This window comes from Tachyglossus aculeatus, chromosome 14 (assembly GCF_015852505.1).
Source record: "Tachyglossus aculeatus isolate mTacAcu1 chromosome 14, mTacAcu1.pri, whole genome shotgun sequence".
In the NCBI taxonomy this organism is placed as follows: Eukaryota; Metazoa; Chordata; class Mammalia; order Monotremata; family Tachyglossidae; genus Tachyglossus; species Tachyglossus aculeatus.
In genome coordinates, this window is record NC_052079.1 from 12,610,614 (window position 1) to 12,638,503 (window position 27,890).

At 42.2% G+C, this 27,890-nt stretch overlaps 1 protein-coding gene across 2 annotated transcripts in view; it reads left to right on the forward strand.

The window, feature by feature from the left end:
- AKAP6 (A-kinase anchoring protein 6) overlaps nt 1-27,890 on the forward strand; it is a 309,489-nt gene that overhangs the window by 197,839 nt on the left and 83,760 nt on the right. For both annotated transcript variants that reach the window (XM_038756213.1, XM_038756214.1), the window contains exons 8-9: nt 91-239; nt 12,521-12,641. In XM_038756213.1, the coding sequence (XP_038612141.1) occupies nt 91-239; nt 12,521-12,641 (270 nt within the window). The remainder of the gene's footprint in view (nt 1-90; nt 240-12,520; nt 12,642-27,890) is intronic.

A 27,890-nucleotide genomic window follows, 5' to 3' on the forward strand; every position in this document is an offset into this window, starting at 1 on the left:
CGCGTCTTGAATCGTTAGACCCCAAAGCATTCACTTGAAATGGATTCTTTCTGGATTAAAAGAATATCTCTGCTTTGTTTTTCTCTCTAGGCTGAGGTTCAACTATGCTATCTGGAAGCACAAAGAGATGCCGTTGAGCAGATGTCCTTAAAGCTGTACAGCGAGCAGTACGCCAGCAGTAGCAAGCGCAAAGAAGAGTTTGCTGATATGTCAAAAGTTCACACAGCAGGAAGTACTGGGTAGGGAACTATTCTTTCTGTTGTCTCATTCTCGCTAATCTCTACTTTTTTACATGATTTTCTTTGGTAGGTGTTAGGCAGGCATTTGGACCCTCAACCGAGAGACAAAGAAACCCACAGTCCAGTGTGTATTTGTTTTCCTACCCATTAATTCCTGAATTGAAGACTGCTGTATGTCTTATCAGCCTTTGTCATCTAAACCAGAACTTCCTAACTGTATTTTTTTATATTAGCCTTCAGTCTGTTTCTCCAAGAGATTCTTGTGACCCTCAAAAAAATCTGCCTTTGGTATCATTGTCCCTGCAGATTCAGACTTCCTCACTACATCAGATTGTTATACTTTTTTTTTTTTAACTTCCTGGCTTGATTTTAAAAAACACCACGGCCTTGCTAGAAATATTGAGAAATATCTGCAGAGAAATCATCTTCCTGAATGGTTTATACCATGAGTAATTAGTTTCAGAGTCTTTCAGACCTTAGGCTACCTATTTAGGATCATTTCAAGACACCTGGAACAATGAACTGGCTTTTGCCTTCCTTGTGGGATGGAGATATCCCAGAGTATTCCTCAATCACCCTGCCCGTGACCCTGCCAGGCTGAGTAGAGATTTAGCATGACCATATCTTGGTTTAGGCTCCTTTTGCATTTGGCATATGTTATTGTTCAGTGGTTATTCAAAATAATAATTCTGAAATTTCTCCTGGCTGTCATCCCATAGCTTTTCTTTTTATATTAACAATGTGATTTACTGGTTTTAACCAAAAGAAGACAAACAGTATTATTCCTCTTCCTCCTTTGAAACATGAAGTAAGAACACACTGAAATATGATCCCCAAGTTTAACCAAAACGTTTAAGCAGTGTCAGACTTAAATCTATAGATACTGCAGTCTCAATTGTAGAGCTACTGAGATGGCAGCTTCACTAGCCACCGGGTTACTTGAGACAAAGAAAATCATCTGTGGTTATCTGGCATTTTCAGCTGGTATTTTGCTACACAGGAGTTTTGATGGTATCATCATAGATGGTATTTATTGAGCACTTACCATGTGCAGGAGGCACTTGGGTGAGTACAGAACAACAGTGTTGGCAGACACATTCCCTGCCCACAGTGAGCTTACAGTCTAGAAGGGGAGATAGACATTGATATAAACAAATTATAATATGTGCATAAAGGTTCAAATTTGGGTCAGATGGATTAATTCAGTATTTCCTTAGTGCATAAAGGAAATAGTGTATTACATGAAGACTGTGAGCCCCATATGGGACATAGACTGTGTCCAACATGATTATCTTGTGTCACACACTGTACTAAGCGCTGGGGCAGGTACAAGATAATCATGTTGGACACAGTCCATGTCCCATATGGGGCTCACAGTCTTCATCCCCACTTTACAGCGAGGTAACTGAAGCATAGAAAAGTTAAGTGACGTACCCAAGTCACACAGCAGACAAGTGGCGGAGCTGGAATTAGAACCCAGGTCCTTCTGAATTCCAGGCCCATGTTCTATCCACTAGGCTAAGCTACTTCTGTCTATTTTTCTGCTATAATAAGCGCTCAGATCCTCCCACCAGTTCAGGAGGGCAAGGAAACCACAGCAGAGGTCTCCTGTATGTCCTGTCACTGCACAGCGTCAAAGGGAGTAGGGAGGAAGAGTCCTTCACTAGGGTATTTAGTAGAGCCAGAGAGTGAGAGAGAAGGAGAGCTAGTGACATTGGTATAGATATCTATAGTTAAGAGGGAAGGCAGGGAAGTGAATTAGAGTGAAAAGTTTCATAGGCCTTAGGAATGAACGCCATGAGACACACAGGTCAGGTCTTGCCTTAGGTCACATATTCATGTTTTCCCAAAGGCCCAGTGATTAAGCAACATAACACCGTCTTGCTTTCAGGTTCCAAGGGCCCAACCTGAAGTTGTGGCCCTGGATCTCACCAGATCATGCGTTTGCCCCAAGCCTGGCCCTGGGGGCAAACGCAGCATTGTTGGGGGAAGTCCGTGTAGGTGGACTTGCCCAGGCCCCTTTGTTTGGTCTCCTGACAGAGATGAAGGCCCCACATTATGCAAAATTTAACAGCAGAGTAAAGAAAAGCCACAACCACCAACCACAAAGGCCACAAACCCCATTCTCTCCTCTTTACATACAGAAAGCCACTGATGGGAGACAAGCCCGTGGGTGAGGTTATCAGGGTACTCTGCCTTTAAAGCCTCCTGCTCCCACCAAGAAAGTCTGAGGTGGCAAGAGAACAGCCCATAATGATTTTCTCTGGTAATCTTCAAATTCCATAAACCTTTCCTTTTGCTGCACAGAAAGGTCATTGTTTGGGGAAAGTGGATGTGGGCCCAGGGTGGGATACCAGGCCTCTTCATTTCCCATGCAAAATTATAGCCCATTGGAGAGAAGATAATTGGCAATGGTATCAGCTGAACCTTTTCTTTTGAACTCCTCCACCCCCATGTTTCCACGCAGCTCAACAAAACCAGTCTTTGCCTGGGCCATGTGTACATGCATCTATGTCTGTGTGCATTTATCATCACCTGAAGCAGGTGAAGATAGCTAAGATGGAAAATCTACAGTAATAGCAACCCACAGCTGACTCTGCTTCTGAAAGCAAGCTGATAGACGAGTTATGAAGGGGATAACCTTTACAAATATTGATTATCACTAGATTTCTGCCCTGACACAGTATAAATGTTTTTGTGTGGCAGCAACTACGATACAACACACCCAAGAGAATGCACTGCATTCTTAGCAGGTGTGTAAATAATCACCCGAGTAGCTTTTAGTCACTCCATGAGAGATGATATGGTCTGGGACCTCTGACTGCCCGATTAAATTCTGGACACACTTACCCAGCAGGGACAAGGAAAAACAATGGTTTGCTGTCTGACAGAGTGGCCAGCTGACTGCTGAGTCACTGATGAACCTAACAACTCCAGAATCAGAGGACCAAAGAGGCTCATGTATTTTGACTTTCATGGTGAATATTGCCGTGAACCTGCGAATTTAAATTTCAAATCTTTATTTTGTAAGGTTAAAATCCTTTTTTATCTGACCTCCCTCCACTGCTTTTCAATCAATCAGTCAATCAGTGGCATTTATCAAAGGCGTACTGCATGTACAGCAGTGTACTGAGCACTTAGGAAAGTACAATAGAGACAGCCATTCTTAATAATTATAATAATTATGGTATTTGTTAAGTGCTTACTATGTGTCAAGCACTGGTCTAAGCTCTGGGTTAGCTACAAGTTAATTAGGTCAGAGACAGTCCCTGTCCTACGTGGGGATCGCTTTCTAAGTGGGAAGGTGAACGGGTATTGAATCCCCATTTTACATATGAGAAAACTGATGCACAGAGCAGTTAAGTAACTTGACCAAGGTCACACAGTAGGCAAGTGGCAGAGCTGGTCCTCTGACTCTCAGGCTCTGCTGTTTCCATTAAGTCATGTTGCTCCTCACCCCAAGGAATTTATAATCTAGCAGGAGAGATATAGAAATAAATTACAGGTGAGGGGGAAACAATACAGAATACAGATATATACCTAGGTTCTATGAGGATGGAGGTGGGAATGGGGTGATGAAGTGCTTATGTGATGCAGAAAGGGAAAATAAAAGATCAGTCAGGAAATCTTGACACTAGAGATTTGAAATGGGGAGTATGGTGGTCTGTCAAATATGAAGGGGGAAGGAGCTCCAGGTGGGAGGGAGGACATTAACTTTCCTCCAGCACCCCCTCGCCCTCAGTATTTCTTTACGTCAGTTCTTTCCTGAAGAGTGTGGCCTCTTCATTCACTTTCTTTTCCTGTCATTTGTACAATGCTCAGCACCCAGGAAGCTCTCAATCAATACTAATGGTAATGATGATAGTGTGTTGATGATAATGTCACTGTCATTATCATCATCATCATCATCACTGATGATCACTGATGATAATGTTAATAATGATATATGAACAAAATTGGGACTGGCAGCGTGGCATAGTGGAAAGAGCACGGATTTAGGAGTCAGAGGATGTGGGTTCTAATCCTGGCTCTGCCACTTTTCTGCTGTGTGACCTTGGGCAAGCCACTTAACTTCTCTGTGCCTCAGTTACCTCATCTGTAAAAGGGGGATTAAGACTGTGAGCCCCATGTGGGACAACCTGATTACCTTGTATCTACCCCAATGCTTAGAACAGTGCTTGGCACATAGCAAGTGCTTAACAATACCATAATTATTATTAGTATTATTATTATCTGAGATAGCCAAGCCCACTTTTATTTAATTTTTGGAGTTTTCAACAAACTGAGCTAGTTTTAGTAATGAGTGAATTGTACTTTCCAAGCATTTAGTACAGTGCTCTGCACACAGTAGATGCTCAATAAATATGATTGAATGAATTAGTTCAGATAATCCACTCTCTTCTGCATTTGCCCATTTGCCAGTTAGCCTCCTCACCCTTAATGGTAAATTATTCTTGCCTCTGCAGTGTTCTGAACTTCCCATTCTCAGAAAAATCAATCATTCAGTCAGTCAGTTGTATTTATTGTGTGCAGAGAACTGTATTAAACACCTAGGAGAATACAGTAAAACAGAGTTGGTAGACATGTTCCCTCCCCTATGGGAACTTACAGACAGGAGCGAGGAGACAGACATTAAAATAAATTATCGTTATGTACATAAGGGCTGTTGGGTTGAGAGTTGGGTGAGTATCAAGTGCTTAGAGGGTACAGATCCAAGTGCATAGGTGACACAAAAGGAATTACCTTGTATCTACCCCAGTGCTTAGAACAGTCCTTGGCACATAGTAAGTACTTGACAAATGCCATTATTATTATTATTATTCTTAATCCCCATTTTGCAGATGAGGTAACTGAGACACAGAAAAGTTATGTGAGTTGCCCAAGATCACACAGCAGACAAGTGGTAGAACTGGGATTAGGCCCTGGCTCTTTCCACCAGGAATGTTTCCAATTGCCCAGCTTTAAAAACAAATTTTCAGTAGGATAACCATTTCTCAAGGCCTCTTTGGTTGGTTTCAGCTGTTCCCAGTTACTGATTGCATTTTATGATGAAAGCACTCTGAGATTATTGAATAAAAGTTTCCATCAAGTTTGTAAAAGAAAACAAATTCATGTAACTGAAAGAAGGATTTGACTACTGCATCAGCTCTTTGACTTCCCTACCTCTTTCTCTCCCCACCCTAGTCCGTACTTTACTCTGCTGCCCAGATCATTTTTCTAAAAAAACATTCTGTCCACATCTCTCCTCTCCTCAAAAATATCCAGTGGTTGCCCATCCACCTTTGCATCAAATAGAAACTTCTTACCATCATCTTTAAAGCATTTAGTCAGCTTGCCCCTACCTGCTTTACCACGCTGATTTCTTACTGCAACCCAGTCTGCACACTTAGTTTCTTTAACATTACCTTGCTCACTGTAGCTCTGTCTCACCAATGACCTCCCTTCTGTCCTGGAGCTCCCTCCCCCTTCATATATGACAGACCACCACTTTCCTTATCTTCAGTACCTTATTAAAATAACACCTCCTCCATTTCCCTATTAAACCATCATTTCCCCTACTCCCTTTCCCTTTTGCATCACCTCTGAACTTGGATCTGTACCCTTTAAGCACTTAATATTCACCCCACCCTCAGCCCCAAGGCAATTATGTATCCATCCATAATTTATTGATTTATTTTAATGTCTGTCTCTCCCTATAGACTGTGATCTCCTTATGGGCAGGGAACATGTCTACCAGCTCTATTGTACTGTACTCTTCCAAATGCTTAGTACAGTGCTCTGCACAAAATAAGCACTCAATAAATGCCATTGATTGATTGAGGAAGAGATCCAAGGGTCCAGAATAAGCCAAGAACTTGTTAATCAGTTTCAGGATAAATCCAAGTTTGACTTTCTTCAGGAACACAGGTTGAAATAGAAAATGAGTAGTAAGTCTTCGTGTTAATATTTCCATGGAGTTTTGAGTCAATCTTGTGATAATTTTCTCTGGCTTGACTTTTGGTGATGTTTTGTCCATGAGCAAACTGAATAAACAAATATTGGCAGAGATTCAGGAGTCCATTCCAGGGAAAGGGTATATGGAAAAGATTAGGATTTTACTACTAAATGTATATATTCAAAATAAATTCCATTTTCAATTTCAGTGTTTTCTGCACTGATGAAAATATTTCTGCAAAACCTCTCAGTGAGCAGTCTAGGACCAGGTCCTCACTGCTCTGATGAAAGTATATGTTGTCAGCTTTATTTTGGATTCTGCTTTCAAGCCATGGTCTCAGATTCTACAGAAACAATAGTGAACCCTGACCAAGATTACAAATAATGGCCAGGATTTTGAAGATGTTATGGCAACCTTGTGCCCGACCTATAAATCATGGGACAGGTCTGTGTAGTGCAGATATGGGCAATGTGCTAGTGATTTCCATGCATTAAAGAGTTTTCTGATCCTCCCATTCTCTTTTCATATCTTTGCCAAGTCTTCTGTACTATCTTCTTCAGTCCGCCCCGACCCTTGTCCTCCCATCCGTGTGTCTGCAGTATCCGCTTCAGTTTTGTCAACGAGCCCACTGCTACTAAGAAGTGGAATGTTTACTGCAGAATAAGAGGGAAACTTGCACCAATGTATTTTCTGAACAATCTAGACTTTGGTTTGACAACCTTTATAGCCAGACAGAAGGCTCTGAATGTGACCAAAGTTCTATATTCAATTTGTTCCTTTGTCCTTGGTTCTAGAGTTCAAACAGTTTATTTTCTGTCTCCTCTTTCACCAACATGTTCATGGTAGAATGACTAAACACCAGATGGTAGCCTGACAGAAAGTTTTTTAACATTGGTTTGTTTTTCTGAGTCCCAACATAGTTGTAGTATGTTTAATTGCCACATAAACTCATCCATCAAAGCAGTAGGAGTGGGTGCAGATGATTATGAATCACTTTGCAGTGCAGTACTACGAGCTGACAATAAGCATGAATAAGATTGAGATTAGGCATCAGTTTGCACCAGGAAAGATATTCAACCACAACAAAGGACTGAATTCTGCCATATTGGCAGAACACTGTCCACTGATGACTGGGCAGGCAAAAAAAAAAAAAAAAAAAGGAAAACCAAATCAAGAAGGCCAAACCATTCTTTTGGCAGATTGTCAGGTGGGGCTTGGCCACAGTGAAGCATAGCTCCAGGGCTGATGCCTTCATTTCCTTTCAGGAAATGCTCCTGCCAGGGCTGAGACCTTGTGGCCTAACTCAGGGGCCCAGGAGAAGAATGAATGACTTTGGGCTAACTAAGTGCCCACTCTGTCATGAGCTGAAATAGAGCTCAAGCAAGGAAGTAAGGCAGAATAAACATTTTAAGGGCATAGTGAAACAGTGTTGAGCAATGTGGAATAGCAGGGGAGAGAATAGCAGGGAGGTAATGGAAACGAACAGAAGAGCCAGGGATGAAACCATCGGAAGAAGGTCCACTGTCAATGAGCAGGGGTTTTGGGAAGATCAGGAGATTAAAAGGTAGATTAGAAAACAAAGGTCTGTGACTCGAATGACAAGCCCATGACAAGGGATTATTTTATCTGTAACGCCATGTGGAGTAGATTGTTGGTTGTGCATCTCTCTCAGTGGCTAGGATCTCACCACCATTTTCAAATCAATCAGTCAGTCAGTGGTATTTAAGTGCTTACTGTGTGTCAAGCAATGTACTAAGCACTTGCGAGACTACAACAATAGAGCAGGTAGACATGATCCCTGTGCTCTAGGAGCTTACAGTCCGGGCAGTAAGCACAGTCTGCTCGTTGTGGGCAGGGAATGTGTCCATTTATTGTTGTACTCTCCCAAGCACTTAGTACAGTGCTCTGCACACAGTAAGCACTCAATAAATATGTTTGAATGAATGAACGATAGCTTTTTGGGTGTGGATGTGTGCCGGTGTATAAGCATATGCAGTGTATATGAAACAAGTATACATTAAACTTAGAAAATGGCTGGCAAAAATACCTCCACGTTCCTTTTTATTTATTAATGGCAGAGATGAACTGGTTTTCTCTTGAGAAAGTTGCTCATGAATTTTCATTTGAAGTAATAAATTAGTGTCCGGGTTTTAATGTGTTTAGAGTGGAAAGGGATTATACATGCATCTCTGCATCCCTGATTCCATGTCTACAAAGTTCAAATTTACTTTTTCAGGATATTATTATGGGACTGGATGCTGCCACTGCATGTCTCTCCTCTGAACTCTCTGGGCTGAGAACACAGTGGGAAAATCTGATCTATTCTATTAGTATTTCTTCCCAATAAAAATCTTGACTATATTTCTTCAGGATTTAGTTATCTGTCCCTTTAGTATCCCTCTTGGGGCAAATCATATGGGCAAGAAACTCATAAGGCATATTTTAGAAGGGAATCAATTTTCCAGCGAATCTCTGAGAATTGGGTCTTTTTTTTCAACACCTGCATAACAGCATAACAGCAGCTATTTCATTGGCTGCTTTTCTTGTATTATTGACTGTAGCGTTGTGTAAAATGGCCTACTAAGGCTACAAAGGATGGATTCTGTACACAAAAATGTAATCCTCAACCCAAGACAGAAAAATGATACTATGTTCTACTTCTCTTCAACTTGTAATTGCTCTACTTTGCTGACTTCTTCATTTGGTTGTCAGCTTTAATCAAAATTCCTTAGAGCAATGAGCTGTAACCTCATATATTCATAGGCACCTCCCATTGATTTCACGTGGGCAGTACTTTATTGTTTAAGTAAAGTTTAAGTTACAGTGTTGAGTTAATGATGCTCACTGTAAATACCAAAGACTCAGTGATGTGCCGTTGGATCTTCAAACACTTAGCCAGTCAAGTACAACTCCCGTCTGGGTTTAGATTAAATACTATTTCTTAAACTTTGTCAAACTAACTCCTAACTCTCTTGTCATGCACCTGCCGCAGCACTTAGTACAGTGTTTGGCACAGAGCAAGTGCTTCATAAATAACGTAATATTGATAATGCTGTTATTATTGCCATCCTGGCCTTAGCACAGGGAAATGATATTCATCAAGTCTCTGTCAATGGTATGTATTGGGGAGTTGACCTGGCATCAACTGTGTATGCTTGGAAAGAGAAGCAGTGTGGTTCAGTGGAAAGAGCCCGGGCTTTGGAGTCAGAGGTCATGGGTTCAAGTCCCGGCTCTGCCAATTGTCAGCTGTGTGACTCTGGGTAAGTCACTTCACTTCTCTGTGCCTCAGTTCCCTCATCTGTAAAATGGGGATTAAGACTGTGAGCCCCCCGTGGGACAACCTGATCTCTTTGTAACCTCCCCAGCGCTTAGAAAAGTGCATTGCACATAGTAAGCGCTTAATAAATGCCATTATTATTATTACTTTGTGGTTATAAGCATTGGACCACACTGCCCACACCAACAAATCCGACAGCTTCTGTTTGCCTCAGGTTCCACTTCTCCAGTTATCAGTCACCAATGCCCAGGCCTGTTCTTGGGCAGTGTGCCCAAGGGGAAAGAGTCTGAATTGAGTAATTATGGATTTTATTTAGCTTTGCCATACAAAGCAATTGGTTGACAAAGGAGCATGTTCTGTTTATGAAGTCACAGAATGGCCTGAGTTCTAATCCTGGATCCACCGTTTATCTGCTGTGTGACCTAGGGCAAGTCACTTTACTTATCGGTGCCTCAGTTGCCTCATCTGTAAAATGGGAGTTAAGACTGTGAGCCCCTTGTGGGACACGGACTATGTCCGAACTGATTTGCTTGTATCTACCCATTGCTTAGCACAGTGCCTCACACATAGTAAGTGCTTAAAAAGTACCATAAAAATTACAAACGAGTCACCAAGTCTTGCTAGTTGTGTTTGATAATGGGAGGTTCGGTTTGGCACAAGAACCTTTCTCTCATCTATATTCATTCAACCGTATTTATTGAGCACTTACTGTGTGCAGAACGCTGTACTAAGCGCTTGGGAAGGACAAGTTGGCAACATCTATATCCAGCGGTGTCCTAGGACCTCTTTGAGGGATTGAGTTTGGGAACTTAAAAAGCAGTAGAGAAAAAGCTCCCATCAGGAGGCTCTCTGGAAAAGAGAGAAGTGGGCTGAACTGAGGAGACGTAAGGTGAAAACTTAAAGCTGAGCAGAATGCAATGTCAGAAATAATGCTGGTGGGTTTTGCTTTCGAGTCATAGAGCCCGGCCAGGGAGCTTGTAGTCACCACACACACCTTGGCCAGCTAAATTTGGCTCCTGTGTCAATGTTCATGTGGAGGCCATATCACATATCTTCGTCTGGGGAAATGTGCTTGCCCAGTGTTCCAGAGAAGCATTTAAGACCTGGGTCCCGTGAGGCAGGTCGGCTACTTTCCTGCCAGGTCTTCTGTTGTTGTTTTTCCCTCCTTGTTTATCTGTTCTTCTTTTGGTGGGTTACACACGCAGAGAAGCAACACTCCTGCCATGAAACTGCTCATGCACTGTGTAATCCACACCGATGAATAGCTCAACCCCCTAACCTGTTGGGACAGGGCTCTGCTGAGCAAGCAAATGTTTCTTAAACCACTGAGGAAGGAAAATATAGTGAATGCAGTCAGAGAGTTCAAAAGAGGCCCAGATGATCCTCATTACAATACTTTTCTTTGTTCCTGGTTTTGAGGGTTGAGACACCAGAACAGACTTCTAAATTGTACTCCAATCCACTCGCATCACTCCAAGGGTTTTTTGTTACGCTGGCCCACGCTGATGGCCAGTGATTGCAAAACTTCCCTGAGCTGGGCCTTCAGAATCATGGCAATAACAGGTATCATGCGATTGGCAATTTGTTGTCCTTTGTCAATGCAGTTTCCCCTAGGAGCAGACACACCTGCTCATATTTTGGACAGCTTACTGAAGTAAAATTTGTGAATGGTTGAGACAATTCCCATCAGCTAACAGTCATTACATGTACCACGCGGGACATTGAAGGGAAGGCACCATAATGTCGTCAACTATCCACTATTCTGGCTGGCCCTCACTGGTCCCGGACAAGGCTGCTCTCGGTTTACACTTTGACAGGACTCAAGGATTCCTTTTAAGGGGGTAATTTTTTTGACGATTTTGCAGTTGTTCAATCTGGGCCTTCATTCTCGGATCACAGTGTTTTAGAAGAATCTGTGCTTTACTTATTCACTAGGCTTTCAATAGAGAATCACATTAATCCTTTTAAGCTTCTTATTCTAATGATTTATTTTCTTGAAAACCATAGTGAGCCTCCTTTGAATTTTAATGATTGCTGGCTATTCAAGGATTCATTGTTTTGACTTCCTGTCCTTACCTTTGTTTCTAACATGTCTGTAGGGAACACCTGTCTAATACTGTATCTGGCCTTAGTTCTCACTGGCTTACCATATTCACTCAAGCCTATCTTAAAGCGTTAAGCTGAAATGCTAGCTACTCATCCATGAAAATAAATGTAGGATATATATTTGCAGAGATAGGCAGCTAGACAGCAGAGCAATGAAGGAATGGATTGAGTCATTTTTTGAGAAAATAATACTTTAAGGACAACGAGACTATAATATCCTTTTGGAGAAGTTAAATAGTGTTCAGAGATGGAAAAATTATTTAGATGCAGAGTCACTAGTGAATCTAGTGAAAGTTGCAGGGGACTGCAGACAGGAGTTGGAGCTACTCTGGGAGCCTACTAGTCCCAGAATAAACTCCTAACCCACCCTCGATAGTCTGCCAGGCGTGAACAACACTCCAGGCGTGGACAACACTATTTACTCATCTACTTTCTGTGGAAATGGCAGTTATTATGTTCCCAATATGCCTTGAGACACCCAGAAAGGCACTGCTGTTGGAAACTGCCATTGCATGTCTAAAGTTAATGGAACATGAATTTACACTCTACTATTTTCCCTACCCATAATCTAGTTTATTGTCTGTCTCCCCAGTAGACTGAAAGCTCCTTGTCGGCAGAAATCACGCCGACCAAGTCTGTTGCATTGTACTTTCCCAAGTGCTTAGTACTATGCCGTGCACCCAGTAAGCTCTCTACTAATAAATACCATTGATTGATTGGGTCACTATTTTGGCAATCTAGCTCATTTCATGAAGGAGGCAGGTCGTTGGCTTCAGTTGGATCACCATTTTGCCCACCTAGCATAACCACACTGAGAACGTCTTTTTTTCTTTTTTCTTTTTTTTTCCTCCTTCCAAATATCACTGAGGAACATCAGGAGTTTTTGAGAATATATTATTCTAATACAAGATTTTCACAACTACCCTGCATTTATGCATAATACATTTTGTTCCTTATCTCCAGCCTTCTGGACTTCGATTCAGAATATCAGGAGCTGTGGGATTGGCTGATTGACATGGAATCCATAGTGATGGACAGCCACGACCTGCTGATGTCAGAGGAGCAGCAGCAGCATCTTTACAAGGTTAGAGCTACCGTTTCTGCCTTTACCTTTCTCTAGAAGATCTGATTAGCCTGACAAGTCTTTCTCTCTCAGGATATCGCTGCGTTCATTGTATGTATCATGGTGTCTATTAGAATTCCCTTCTCTGTCCCCAACCTCATTTTCATCCCCTGTGTGCTGACAGGCTGCACCGACATCATAATTGCGAGAAAGTTCCCTTTATCACATTCTATTTGGGGTAATTCTATAGAAGGATGAAGATTTATCTTCAAGATGAATAGCAATAAATGAAACTGCATTAATAAATAGACTGAAACAAAATGAAGAATAAATGGAATGGTAACATTTAACAAAATGTGATTTGATTGGTGCACTCAGATTTTATCCACTACTCAGACTTCTTGGTGAAGAGAGAAATTTGCCTTGATTATGGTTTCCTGCTACCGGGATACAGACTTCGTCCAATTTAATTTTTATTAGTTATACATGAAGCAGACGTTGTCATGTTAAGTCAATACATTTGCTTGTGATTTAAGAAAACTGATTTTGAACTCATATATTGATTGCAGGCTCTCCATCAAATAAATATCTAGAAATTGTTTTTCATGTTGGCTAATTCACCCTCAACTTAGTGGATTTTTACCAATTCTCCTGCTTAGCAGATAGTGTTAGAAGTTCTTGAAAGCGCAGACATGTGATTTTTTTCATATAACTGTTGCAATCTTCACAATGACTGAAAAAACTGTATGGGGAAGGAGGAGGGACTTTGCACAGAAATATCAGGCTGCCGTAAATCTTCCTCATTTAGGCAATTTTTATTGGAGTAATTCTGACAGTTGTCATCCTTGAATTGCTTTGAGCATATGGCATATTTCAAAGAGCAGATTGTGAATCATAAAAAATAAAATTAATAACTAACCACAGAATCAGCAACAGTATAATGGCAAGAAACAACTACCCTCTAGGTTTTTTTAAATTTCTTGTAGAATAAGTGGTACATTCAAGGTCAAATAAAAGTTGTTGTCTTTCCTCTTCCATGTCATTACTTAGAGATCCTTCTTCTTAAATATAGCATTAGTAACTTTTTTTCTGAAGGGATCTGTGGGTTTTCAGAGATTTTCATAGAATCCTAAAACCGTAGCACTGAAACGTACCCTGAGAGGTCTGGTCTGGTTTTCTGCCTCCATTCAGGAGAGTGCGACAACTGTTCTTCCCTGTTCTTCCCTCTAAGATCTCCAAGGGCAGAGACTTCACTCCTGAGAAAAACACATCTGATGGGCAAAAAGTTCTTCCTTCTATGTTCCTGAAATCTCTCCCGCTTTATTTTAAAACCATTTCTTCATTTAATCTGGAGAACAGGTGGTCAGCTTCCTCTTATGAAAAACCCATCCTCAACACTGGTGCCCAGAGAGTGCATCTGTGGACGTGAGGGTGACCCTGCCAATCTCTGGAAACACTTTACTGTAGTTTTTCTTTTCTGGTCCCTTGCCTTCCGGGTGAAGGTTGCTCAGACACTGAGGGCTAAGAAGGGCAAGGTATGTCCTACCACCAGCTGGGTCATGGGTTTGAGTTGCTTTTGTGGTAGTAGTGATGGACGCTGGTGAGCCTTCCACCTTCTCTGTCTCAGTCCCCCCTCGCCCAGCGGCATGCCTTAAAGACTGATGATAGAGACAGTGGATTCAGTTTGCAGTCACAGAACAGGGACCTATTAGCCTTCTCTTTCCTAGACTAAAACACTTCTAATTCCATCCAACTTTCTTTTGAATCGTTTATGTTGCTCTTCTCTGGGATCCTCCACATTTTCCTTTGTATTCTGTTTAAAGTACAGTGATTAGAACTGAACTCAGGGCTCAAGAAAGAATCTGATCAGGACAGAGTCTAATGGAAGGATTACTGCGTGAATAAATGTGGCATGTCATTCTCTGGTTAAATTTCCATTACTTCATCCCCAGTGCCAGGCTGGCTTTCTAAAGCATGGAGAAGCCTTGCTGGTTTCTAGTCAACCATATCCCCAGGTCTTAAGCATTTTAATAGGAACATCTTGGAAATCATTTAATCTAAAAGAATGGAGGAGATAAATTGCTCCCAAGTAAATGGTTTGCTGATCATTAGTCTTTTTCTTTTCAGATATCTGACCTAACAGAGCTTCTAAAACTGCCTTCCTTTGTAATTTCATGTGGTTTACAATACTATCTTCATTACCATAGTATTTATTGAGCTCTTATGGAGTATGTAGGCCTTACTGGGAATATGCAATAGAAATAGAAAACATAGTCCTTGTCTTGGAGGAGTTTATGATCCGATAGGGAAGACAGACAGATACAAATTGGGAGTGCACAATAGGGTCAGTAGAGACTCTGAGCCTTAAATATTGGCCAAACTTAAAGAAAAATAGCCAGAGACCACTTAGCCTCAGTACTCTACCATTTTATACCCTCCCCCTATAAAAAAAACCATTCACATTTCTCAAGTTGATGCATTTCACATTTTGACACATTATTCCCAATCCCTGTCAAAAAGCCTGCCTTTCCTTGTAAAAATCAAATCCGTGTAATCAACATTGCAATCAATATTGAATCTTTTAAAAGAAAGCACTGCCCTCTTTTTCCTGTGGTTTCACCTTAAGTGGCCTGGCTGAGTGATCCGTGCTGGCACCCGAATGAACCCCTGCAGGCTCTGGATTTCTCATTGAAGTTGTAATTCCCCTATGTATGAATATTGGCTGCATTTTATTCCTAGAGCTCTCTTGGATCTCTGGCCATGGAAGGGATCCATCCATTCAATTTCTACCTCTTTCCTCCATCCCAGCAGCCCACAGTTTCCCCAGTCCTGCCCTCTCTTCCCTCCGCCACTCAGACACATGACTGAAGAGGCATGACTACACCTTCCGTCTTGCATCCACCACCACCACCCCAGGCTTAGTGCCCTTGGGAATAATAGAAGAGCTGACATGTTTGTGCCTTCCCTGGTAGCCATGGATGGATCGTTCTCACTGACAATGGCTCTTAGAAGAGGGGACGGTGACAGAAGTGTTTCCCCCCAGACTTCCTGCCACCCCAGTCCCAGCTCCCTTCAGCATCAGGTGGCTCCCGCCAGGTCTTCTGCTGTTTCCCTGTCTCTGGCACAGGTGGCCAGGGTCTGTGCTCTGTTTTTACCACAGACCCTTCTCAGCAACCTGTCATGGTGCTGAGGACAGCTGCCCCAATTGTGGCAGGAAACCAGATTTCACTTTGGCATATCTGGAAAGCAAAAATGCACACGTGAGGCCTTTCCTCATCAAATCTTACCTTTCCTGGCACCTCCTAAGTTATACCAGAAACTTCCTACTTATCAATCTATTCCCCTTTCTTCTCTCCTTTTCAATAGATCACTGTGGTGATCCACAGCTGGCAAGTAACTTAACTTCCCTGTGCCTTCATTTCCTCATTTGTAAAATGGGGATTTAAATGCCTGCTCTTCCTCCCACTAGACCATGAGTTAAATGAGGTACGGGTGTCCTGCCTGATTCTGTTGTATATACCCCAGCACTTAGTATAGTGCCTGGTACATATTAAGCACTTAAATATTATTATTACTATTATCATCATCATCATCTGTAAAGCAGGAGGAAGCATCAGATCAGACACAGTCCACAGAGGTTGGTATCTTCCATAAAAGAAAAATGGTGGAGCCTTGGTCCTATTCTATTACTGGATTCTATTCTATTACTGGAGAAGCAGCGTGGCTCAGTGGAAAGAGCACGGACTTTGGAGTCAGAGGTCATAGGTTCAAATCCTGGCTCCACCAACTGTCAGCTATGTGACTTTGGTCAAGTCACTTAATTTCTCTGTGCCTCAGTTACCTCATCTGTAAAATGGGGATTAAAACTGTGAGCCCCCTGTAGGACAACCTGATCACCTTGTAACCTCCCCAAGCACTTAGAACAGTGCTTTGCACATAGTAAGTGCTTAACAAATACCATTATTATTATTATTATTCACAGAGATTGAAACCAATTCTTTCTACTTAATTTTTTTTACAAGAATGCCCTAAGAGCTCTCAAATTTTAGTCAAAAGCCTCCTTTCACTTCTTTAAATGTCTTTGATTCTTTTTTGATCAAGAAGAGAAGCTACCCAGTTGGTGCCGTCCCTTCCCTACTCTTAAATAACCCTGCTTCAACTCTGAGTGTGGACCTCCCTGTTGAAGTTTCCTAATAAATGGTGATAGTTTTGTCAGTCCGGTAAGCACAAACACAGCTCTTTCTCATTTTGTTTTCTGCAATCAGAGCAACACCTCCAAGGAGAATTCTCCATCTCGCCCTCCTTTCCCCCGCCTTTCCTAACTAGGACAATTTAATTTGTCAAAAGTAACCGCAGTGATTCTGAAAGTTCAGGTCCTATTTGGACGAAAGTTACAAAGCTGGAATTCATAATCACGGGGAGCTGTCACTCTGCGGCTCTGCGTGTGCATTAACTATTAATGGAGAAGGATTTCAAACTCGGTTGCAAAGGAAAAGCTCCAGTTGTCTTTCTCTGCAGATCAGAGGTGCCACCGTTCTTGGACTCAGCGAAGCCCCAGCTTCCCTCACTCCCCCGTAAATGCTGTCGGCTGAGGGGCCAGAAGCCACTGCCATGATCTCATCCTTCTTGCCCGGGTGACCGTGGCAGAGGTGGTGGCAGCTGTCTTTCCTGGTTCCGCTCTGTATGAGTGGCTGGTGGCATTCTCGGGGTCGCGGTGGGAGCGGAGGTGTCTCCCGCAGATGCGCAACTCTTCATATTTGGGGATTGAAGTGCTTCTGCCCTGTCTGAGGGCAACTCAGATGTGTCCAAGAGGCAGAACTCCTGCCCTCAAAGAAAGCATGAGGAGATAGTTGGGTCAGGTCACCTTTAATGCTGGGGGCCATGTGAAGGTGGGAACACCCATTGCGTAGTGGCAGTAAGAGCACAGGACTGGGAGTCAGGAGACCCAAGTTCCAATCCTGTCTCTGTCACTTGTCTGCTGTGTGACCTTGGGCAAGTCACTGGATGTCTCTGTGCACCAGTTTTCTCATCTGTAAAATGGGGATTAAGTACCTGTTTTCCCTCCTATTTAAGACTGAGATCCTCATGTGGGACAGGGATTGTGTCTCTGATCTGATATACCCCAGTGCTTAGTTTAGTGCTTAGCACATAGCAAGAATTTAACAATTGTTATTATTATAATCATCATTATATGCACACAATATGGATTCAGTATGGTGCTCTGCCTGCCAAAGTAAGTGCCCAGTCCAGCCTGTCCTCCGTCCAGAGTAGGCACCCATGCTGTACACACAGTAAAAGGCTCAATAAATACTGATGATGTTAATGATGATGATTTTCTTACTTCTAATCTTTTTGGTACCAAAATATTGTGGTCAAACAGATGAAACACATTGTTTCACCAGATCTGACAAACCAATTTTACATGTGACTGATGCTTCTTATGCTAAGCTGCAGAATTCTCTTTCCTTCCCTCTCGCTCACTTCTCTCCCTCAAAAACGATACAGGAAGGTAAGCCCAACCTGGTTGGAAATCACTGATGATATAAGGAAAACCCTTAGCTAGTGTGGAATATCTTTCAGGCAGAATCTATATTGGGTGAAAATACATGTCAAAGAGATTTAAATTCCACCAATTAGACCTTTAGTTGAAATTTAAGTATGGATTTTTCCATCTTATCCCCAAATGTTCAGAATGTAGAAAGGCATTGTTTATTGAAGCTGTGGAGATTGGAAATGGATGTATCAGACCCAGGAAGTTAATGATAATTCCTTACATTTTCCCCAGTAGATTAATTGTAAAACTTAATTGTATGTTAGATTAAAACTCCATTAAAATTAGAAAGAGACGCTTGTTAGAATCATTATGAATTGCATTAGCCATCCATTTTTAAGGAAGTAATCAGAATAAAAGTATTATTGCCTCCATTGGTATTTAAAAGGTTTTGCTTTGGATTTTGGCTGGAGATTTTTTTTCTTTAGCTGAAGCGGTCAATACACAGGAATACATATTTGTGTTAACTATTTGGAGTCATTGAGGTTTCCTCCAAGATTTCAGTGTTCTTCTTTTGGCCAGAGAAGAATTGGGTGCTGAAAAGATTTGGAAGATAAACTTATAAAGGCGTTGTGTGAACAATGATAACCTTGAGGGGCTTCATCGTATAGAAATCACTCCCCTCATTAAGGAATATAAAAAAACGCATAAAGAGAGGCCTCATGTTCAAAGGCAGGTTGAGTTGGGGCAGAGGGCCGTGGGGGTGGAGGGAAGAGAAACCTGCCAACAGTTTTTGTGTCTTGCTGGTGAGCTACTGTCCGGGGGAAGGTGCAGTGTGCTCTCTCTTCTGGGTTTGCTCCCTCTCTATTGTGCGCCTCACTCCGGCTCTGGGGCTCTGGCCTCGAGTGGATCAAACAAACCGTGGTGAAAGTTTCCCTCATTTGCATCACTTCTAGACAGCCCTGTCCTACTCTTTGCTGACAGGAAATCACTGTCTTTGTCACCTTTTTTCAGTGCTCTGCTTTTGGCAGAGACGGGCCATGTGACCACGCTTAATCACAACAGGGCTGGCTCGGGAACTCAATGACATGTTTTCCTCTGCACTTCAATAAATGGGTTGCCGGAGTCAGGAGGAAATGACTACATTAATTTTAGAGTGAAAAGATAATTAACACTTAAAGGACTAATGCAGCAACCTATGGAGTTATTATTCAAATTACACGTAATTTATTGAAAACTTGCGAAAACTACTTCCGTAATGCAACTGTTAAAAATAAGCTTTCGAATAGCCCTGGATGTGTGAGTTGGATGTGGAGGTAGAAAGAAAAGCGAGAGAGAGAGAAGGGGTTGGGGGGCGGGGGGTTAGGAGAGACTGAGAGAGAGAGGGAAAGACAGAGAGAGATCTGTAAAAGTTGGAGAGGGTCTCACAAATCACAGCAAGTGGGAGATGTGTTTGAAAGAATAGTATAAATAAGCTAAAATTTAAACATTTGGGACTAGAGGCTCAAGTATGTAAAGTGCTTACTTAGATGATATGAATAGGATAGCAGCAAACAAAAGCAGCAGTGTGCTCCTAGAAAACTGTGCTTCAGGGAGTTTCCTTGGCAACAGAAATGCAGTTCCAAAAGTAGACAGAACTTTCCTCAGAAAACATACTATTAATAACAACCTTCCGGCACAACTTGGAACCATTTGCCGACTTGGCAATAATAATGCTAAGTGTTCTGCAAATTAATCTAACGCAGAACGGTTAAATCCCTCTAATCCTTGATTCTTCGGGACCCCAGGACTCAGTTCTGTTTGGGTGGGGGAATATAAATGTTCCAAACATCCCCGTGAAAATGGGAAGAGTGAAATAAATGTTATCGGCCCGTAATGATCAATGAATGTGTTCTGCCTCTTATAACCCGCGAAAGAGGTTGGTTTAATTAGATTAGTTTATTCCAGTAAAACAACAGTGACATACCCAGTGGAGTCACCCCACAGCTCAATATTTCATTTCCAGTGAGTTGCTACCGTGAGCGAAACTTGTTAAAGGGTTAACTGTCTGAAAAGTGTTACACATCTTGAGGGCATTGGTGCAATAAATGTAACACTTCACTAAAAGTGTGCGGGTGTTATTTTAAAATACATCATCATTTCTTGTCAGCCCAGAGAATAAACCAATCTTGAATCTACCTTGCCAATGGGAATTATGTGAATTCTCCTGAAGGCTGTAGGTTTACTGGCAAAAAAAGGTAGAGTACTCTTCTACTCTGACCTTTCTTCAATCCTTAGATCTAAAGGTTAAAAGTAATCAATATCTCATTGTGCTGCTTGGTTTCAGGGTAATAAGTAATAACCATCATGTGAAAATCTAAATGATTGCAGATAGCACTTAAGTGAGTTGACCCATTTGGGAGCCTATTTTAATTGCAATCAGGATAGTCATTAGAGTTTGCTAATAAACTTTTAGGTTGAATTGCAAAATCTGCTGTCCTTATCTTTTTGAAATATGACTTTTACTTAATGCTGGTGGAAATGGTAGTGTTTCCTCCCAAAGAAAGGTGAAAGCTTTGGTTTTCAGCTGTCAGGATTTATAAATTGCTTTCTGGTGCCGATAAAATAAATTAGGGAAACATTTTTAATTCAAAATAATGAGAAGGTTTTGTTCTCTGCCACCCCTGACTCTTGAAGTACTGGATGCTATATCTTTACCCATGCTTCCGATCAATGGCTCGGTGGAAATGGAGTGTCACCCATTAGATCGCAATTCCTATTTTGAGCAGGACATACAGGAGGCTGGAGTAGCTGGAGTAGTTTGGGGGTCAATCAACCAATCGATGGTATTTATTGGGCACTGTCTGTGTGCAGAGCACTGAGGTCAGTTAGGAATGGGGGGGATGGATCTGAAGTGGTTTTGTAATCAGTCTCCACCAGGATCATGGAGAATTTGATGTACTTTCACCAGAATAACAGAAAAGTCCAGAATTACCCCTGGCAAAGAAGACTTATTTAAAGGAAATAGATGCTACATACTCATTCCCCACATAATTGTAATAGTAAAGCAGTTAATACTGTAGCTACAGAGCCACAAAGGAAAAATCTAGGCGGCTGAAGGCAAAGGAGGAATTGGTTGTTGTTTTTTATTTCCCTCTAATGATTGCCACTCTCCTAAATTCACCACGATTGCATGTCTCACTTTGAAGAGTCAGAGAGGCTGGGCCAGAAGTGGAGCAGTGCTTCTGCAGGGTTTGTGTTGTTTCAGGGAAAACACTTGAGGACCAGGAAATCTGTGTCTTTATGGCCCATCCTCTGCCCTCCCCAGGATGACCACCTGCTCTTTATTTTGGCTGCAGTCTTTCTGAGGTAAATCCTACCTGGAAATATGGGGTAGGGAAGCCCACTGATGGCTGTCAAAAATCCCAAACATCCCTTAGCTGATTCCCCTCCTTCTCGCTACCCCCCCCCCTTTTTTATATTTTTTTATATTTTTATATGTGTGAAAGCACCTGAATGCCAGAGTGCCTAGTTATAAAACTGGATGTATGATCATCCTAAATGAGGTGCCAAACCAAGTGCTCCGGCTTGGGGGGCTCAGAATCTCCTGGGATTTCATGGCCCTGAGTCTGCTGGAGCTTCATTTGGGCCTTGCCCACTGTCTGCCAAGGACCAGCAGATGTGTGTGTGTGTGTGTGTGTGTGTGTGTGTGTGTGTGTGTGTGATCTAAACTCATATAAACCTCCCTTGTCATCTCCCCATCCTTCTAAACTATCCATGACCACCCTCAGCCGCTACCCTCCTCAACCCAGGAGGGTGGCAGAATCTCCCGGTTCTGACAGTGCGAGCTTGTCACCGGGGAAGGAAAACAGAACACACAGTCTATATTTGAAAGAATTTTTGCCCAGTAATCTAGCAGGTCCCTGGATTGGCTCTTTAACCAATCTCCAGCCTGTCTTGTGAAATCCTCCAAACTGTATCGGGCTCTGGACCCTAGGGAAGGTTTGCCAGCTTGAGCCACCATGAGGGCCTCCTGTGTTTTGTCAGATTCAAACAACTTGAAGTTGAAGCTGTTTTTGTTCGGGGAAGAAGCTCTAAAAGCAACACCGCCCTGGGAGAATTCAGTCTCCTGGGTCCTGTGAATGCCAGAGGGAGTTTCCTAGAGAAGTCCCCACGGACTGCTGCCCTGGATGGAATTGACTTGCAGAAAAACTGTATCCGAGTTCTGTCAGGGAAGCAGTCGCAGCTCACTAAAACAAGGAGCTCATGTTCCACCTTTTATTTAGGCATCTGCATGGTTCATGCATTGTAAAACCAGGCTCTTCTGTGAACTCCATCCCTAATAAGGCACAATGGGGTGTGCTAAGGATAGAGCAGTGGCCTTCATGCTGAACTTCAGTTCATTTGCATAAGAACACAAAAAAACAGCTTTTTTTTAAAGCAGCAAAAGAAGTCAGCAGCCCAGTATCCCTTCCCATTTGGGACTGAGTTAATCCCTCCCCCCCTGCCTTTTCACCAAACTCACAGCCCCCCACAACCCCTAGCCCTCATCTCCAGAAACAGATCCATATACTCAACTCAACTTTCCATTACAATCCTTTCCCTCAGTCACTTCTTCCAAATGCTCGTAGAGCTTTGCTTGAAGAAGCTCTGCCAGTATGTCATCTCCTTCAGGCCTCTTCCATCAAGACTTGGAGTTCGGGCCGTTTGAGGATAGAGGGGTGGATGGGTTTTTTTTTTTTTTGGACTTCAGCCACGAGTGATCTAGAGTTTTATTTTTTTTTTTTAATCGACAGGATTCCATTCAGATAAAGCCAGATTCTCTGTACCAGATATGTTGGCATTCCAGTTAATGTAAGTTCGTTATGTACAGGGAATGTGTCTGCTAATTCTGTTGTATTGTACTCTCCCTAGCGTTTAGTACAGTGCTTTGCACATAGTAAGTGCTCAATAAATACCATTGGTTGACTGATTCAATATAAGCATATGTAAATATGTACCCAAAATGCCTCCCCTAGTGCCATGATTCAGTCTTGATCATATTTTCCTGAACACTTGGTAGACCATGTTGGCATGGGCTTCAATTAGCCGTATCAATCAATCAGTGCTATTTATTGAGCCTTACTGTGTACCGAACACTATACTAGGCACTTGGAAGAGAACAGTACAGTAGAGTTGGTAGATACATTCCCTGCCCACAAGGAACTCATAGCACTATCCTTTCAAATAACTACAAATATCTCTGGACTCTATTTGGCACCCTGATGAGGGGTACCAGTGGGAGAAGATAGAAGTCACTTCTGAGAAGTTCAGTAGTTTTTAAATAATGCTAGTAATAATTGTGGTATTTGTTAAATGTTTACTATGTGACAAGAACTGGGGCACATACAATGCAGTGACATCAGACAGAGTCCCAGTCCCCCACAGAGCTCACAGTCTATTTGGGAATGAGAACATGCATGCAATTTCCATTATACAGACAAAAATAATAATATTTATTAAGCACTTACTATGTGTCTAGCACTGTTCTAAGTGCTGGGGTAGATATATGATAATCTGGTCGGACAGAGTCCCTGCCCCACTTGGGGCTTACAGTCTAAGTCAGAGGGGGAACTCCCCATTTTACAGTTGAAGAATCAGAGGCACAGAGAAGATAAGTGATTTACTCATGGTCACATAACAAGCAAGTATGAGAGGCAGGATTAGAACCCAGGTCCTCTGATTCCTAGGCCCATACTCTTTCCATTAGGCTGTGAGGCACAGGGCCATTAAGGAACTTGCGTATGGTCACTCAGGAGGCAAACGGCAGTGCTGAGATCAGGACCCAGGGCCTGTGCTTCAGTCCTATGCTCTTTCTACTGGGCTATACTGTTGATCATGATAATGCATTTAGACCCTCTGATCCAGTTAGAGAGCAGGTGCAAGTCTTTTTCATCTGAGAGGAAACATAAATGCCCAGAACTGTCATCTGCTGTTCACACAGCCCAAGATAGGAAATGCTGTATATGTCTATCAATCAATCAATAAATAGTATTTGTTGAGCACTTACTGTGTTCAGAGCTCGAGAGAGTACAATGCGACAGAGTTGGTAGACACATTCCCTGCCCAAAATGAGCTCACAGTCTAGAGGGGGAGACAGACATAAATATAAATAAATAAATAATAGATGTGTACATAAGCGCTGTTGGACCGTGGGAAGGTTGAGTAAAGACAGCAAATCAGGGTGATGTAGAAGAGAGTGGGAAAAGAGGAAGTGAGGGCTTATTAAATGTGCTGGCTGGGTTGTAATAGGAGAGCAGCTAAGTGAGGTAGGAGGGGACAAGGTGATTGAGTGCTTTAAGGCACTTAGTACTGTGCTTCGCACACAGTAAGTGCTTAATAAATATGATTGAATGATTAAAGCTGGTTGTAAGGAGTTTCTGTTTGATGCAGAGGTGTATGGGCCACCACTGTGGGGGTTTGAGGAGTGGGGGAATATGGACCAAACGTTTTTGTGGAAAAATGATCTGGGCAGCAGAGTGAAGTAGGGACTGGAGTGGGGAGAGATGGGAGGCGGGGAGGTCAGCAAGGAGGCTGTTACAGTAATCAAGATAGGATAATTGCTTGGATTAATTACGATATCAGTTGACTATCTTGAATAGAGAGGAAAGGGTGGATTTTAGTGATGTTGTGAAGGTTGAACTGATAGTATTTAGTGATAGATCGCGTATGTAGCCCACTGTTGAGTAGGGACCGTCTCTATATGTTGCCAACTTGTACTTACCAAACGCTTAGTACAGTGCTCTGCACACAGTAAGCGCTCAATAAATACGATTGAATGAATGAATGAATATGTGGGTAGAATGTGAGAGGTGAGTCAATGAAAACGCCAAGGTTATGGGCTTGCGAGACAGAAAGGATGGTGGTGTTGTCTACAGTGATGGGAAAATCGGGGGAAGACAAAGTTTGGATGGGAAAATCAGGACTTCTGTTTTGGACATATTAAGTTTGAGGTGGCAGAACGTTCAAGTAGACATGTCTTGAAGGCAGGAGGAAATGCGAGACTGCAGAGAGGGAAAGGGATAAGGGCTGGAGATGTAGATTTGGGAGGCATCCTTGTAGTGGTGGTAGTTGAAGTTTAAGCAGATTTATTCAATAGGGCATTAATTATACCTGTAATATACCAGCAATACTATCATTACTCCTGTGCCTTGTGGCAGTATATTCACCTTCCTCTGAAACACTCTGAGTTCGAAAGACTTTGTCCTTACCCTACACTGAAATCTGATTTTGCCTGAAATAAAGTGAAGGACAGAATTTGAGGTGCCAGAATTCATTTATTCAATCCTATTTATTAAGTGCTTAGCATGCAGAGCACTATACAAAGTGCTTGGGAAAGTACACTACAACAACAAACAGTGACAATCCCCGTCCACATCGAGCTCCAGTCTGGATGGGGAGAGACAGACATCAATCTAAATAAATAAATAAATAATAAATCAAGTTACAAGTTGACACCAACTTCCCTGGTCATGGAATATGAAACCCTATGTTTGAGATTTACTATTCCTCAACAAGGGTGCCATAAACCACCAACATCCATGGAAAACTCCTCAAGCACTCAATAACCACGGGAACTTTAAATATATGACATGAGTCTGAAATGTGTCCTGTAAATCCGTAAGCCATGAAGTTCACTGGACTAAGGAGTGCCTAGTCAACAAGGGGCAAGCTATTGGAATTCATTTTACTTTAGAGTACTGTGTGTTTGTTGTTTTTAGATAAACCCAGTTTAATCAGATTTGACTTCATGAGTGTCTCTGTGTGTAAATAAAGAATATGCTTCCAAAACTGGATCCTGGCTCGCTCAGGATATGAGAAAGGAGACATCTTTCATCACTGTAATGTCAGCAGAAGGTTGAAATGTGACTTTGAAACTTCCTCCCATCCCCTCACTTATAATAATAAATTTTGTTCCCGTCAGCAGCTCAGACAAGCCCTACATGTGCTCGCTTTTAGCATTTGTTACTTTAAAAGGTTAATTGTGAGCTTTAGGGATTGAAATTGTACAAGGTTAATGGATGTTGTGTTTAAAATTGGGGCTTGAAATATGTTGAAATACTAAAATGAGAATCTCTCCCTTTCTACCCTCCATGTCCCTCTCTAACTTCTGTGTCTTACTCCTCTCTTGTCGTTCATCTCAGAAGTTTGTGTTCAGTGTTCCACTTCATCCTGGGTATCAAAAATGTATGATTTAAAAGATCTGGATGAAGACTCCCCTTTTCATATTTCCATATTCAGTTTTTAATGGCATGAGTTCTTTGTTCCCTTCTTGCTGATAACACATAACTACCCCTGCCCCTAGCGTAGATAATTTTCAGGACTAATCTAGAACACAAAATGAAGGGAAAAATTGATAAACACTCTTAGTTCTAGCTTTTTCTATTCTCCTTTTTGTGATGTTTCCTCAAGGCTCAGCCCTTCTGCTATGAGACAGCAGGGAAGATACCTGGCCTATGCAAATCCTCGTTGTAGGCAGGGCTTGTCACTCTGTTGTTATATTGTACTTTCCTAAGTGCTTAGTACAGTGCTCTGCACATAGTAATTGCTTGATAATATGATCAAATGAATGAAGGTCCCTTTGTCTTCTTCCCAGCTCTGCCTGTTATGTGACTTTGTGCAAGTCATTTAACTTCCCTGTATCTTAGTTTCCTCATCTATAAAGTGTAGAATGAATACCTGGTCTCTCTGCCCCTAAGACTGTGAACCCCATGTGGTACTGGGACTGTGTCTGATCTGATTGTATTGTATCTACCCCAGAACTTAAGACAGTGCATGCACAGAGTAAGTATTTAACAAGTACCAAAATTGTTATCATTATTATCGTCTCCCCATTTTAGACTGTGAGCCCACTGTTGGGTAGGGACTGTCTCTATATGTTGCCAATTTGTACTTCCCAAGTGCTTAGTACAGTGCTCTGCACATAGTAAGCGCTCAATAAATACAATTGATGATGATGATGATATTATTACCTCAGATTTGGAAATATCATGAGTGAAGCCTTAGCTCTCCTGTTAAGTAATTAATTCTTGAGCTCAGAAGCTCAAAGATCAGTGGTTCTAGGATGGAGCAAAATTATCAACACATCAATCAGTCATATTTATTCGGTGCTTACCGTGTGCAGAACACTATACTAAGCCCCTGGGAGAATACAATATAAAGAATTGGTAGACACGTTACCTGCCAAAAAGGAGATTACAGACTAGAAGAATTCAATTCATAAACTCCCTGCCTGAGATCAACCCCTCCCTATGACCCCAGTCCATGTGAATGCTGGTGAAAGGGTTGGGAACAGTGAGAATTACCTTGATTGCCCTCGTCACCATCATCCTCAACCACATTTGGGGCTGGCTGACTGAGTGCAGAGCCCGCAACTAGGCACTTGGGAAACATACAAGTGTGAGATGTGATCTCTGTACGTACGGAGTCCAGAGACTAGCAGTCAAGTATTTCTGAAGAGGAGTCTTCAGGCTTCATTGAAAAATCGAACGTGGAGGTTGAATGTGGAGGTCTAATATAAATGGTAGATGACTCAGCTCTCCAGCATAGCAAAATAAGTGGAATTATAGGGCTGGGCCACCTTAAAGAAAGATTAACCCCAACCAGCCCTGGTGACTTAGAAACTGCCCTCCAGGCAAGAGTCCACTTCTCCCCCACCCCGTCCCAAAGTTTAGCAATCCCATTGCCAGTTCTTTCTAAATCTTCCCCTAACCCTCAGCACTGCTGCACTTTTGACCAAATCAGTCACAATCTAGGCTCCT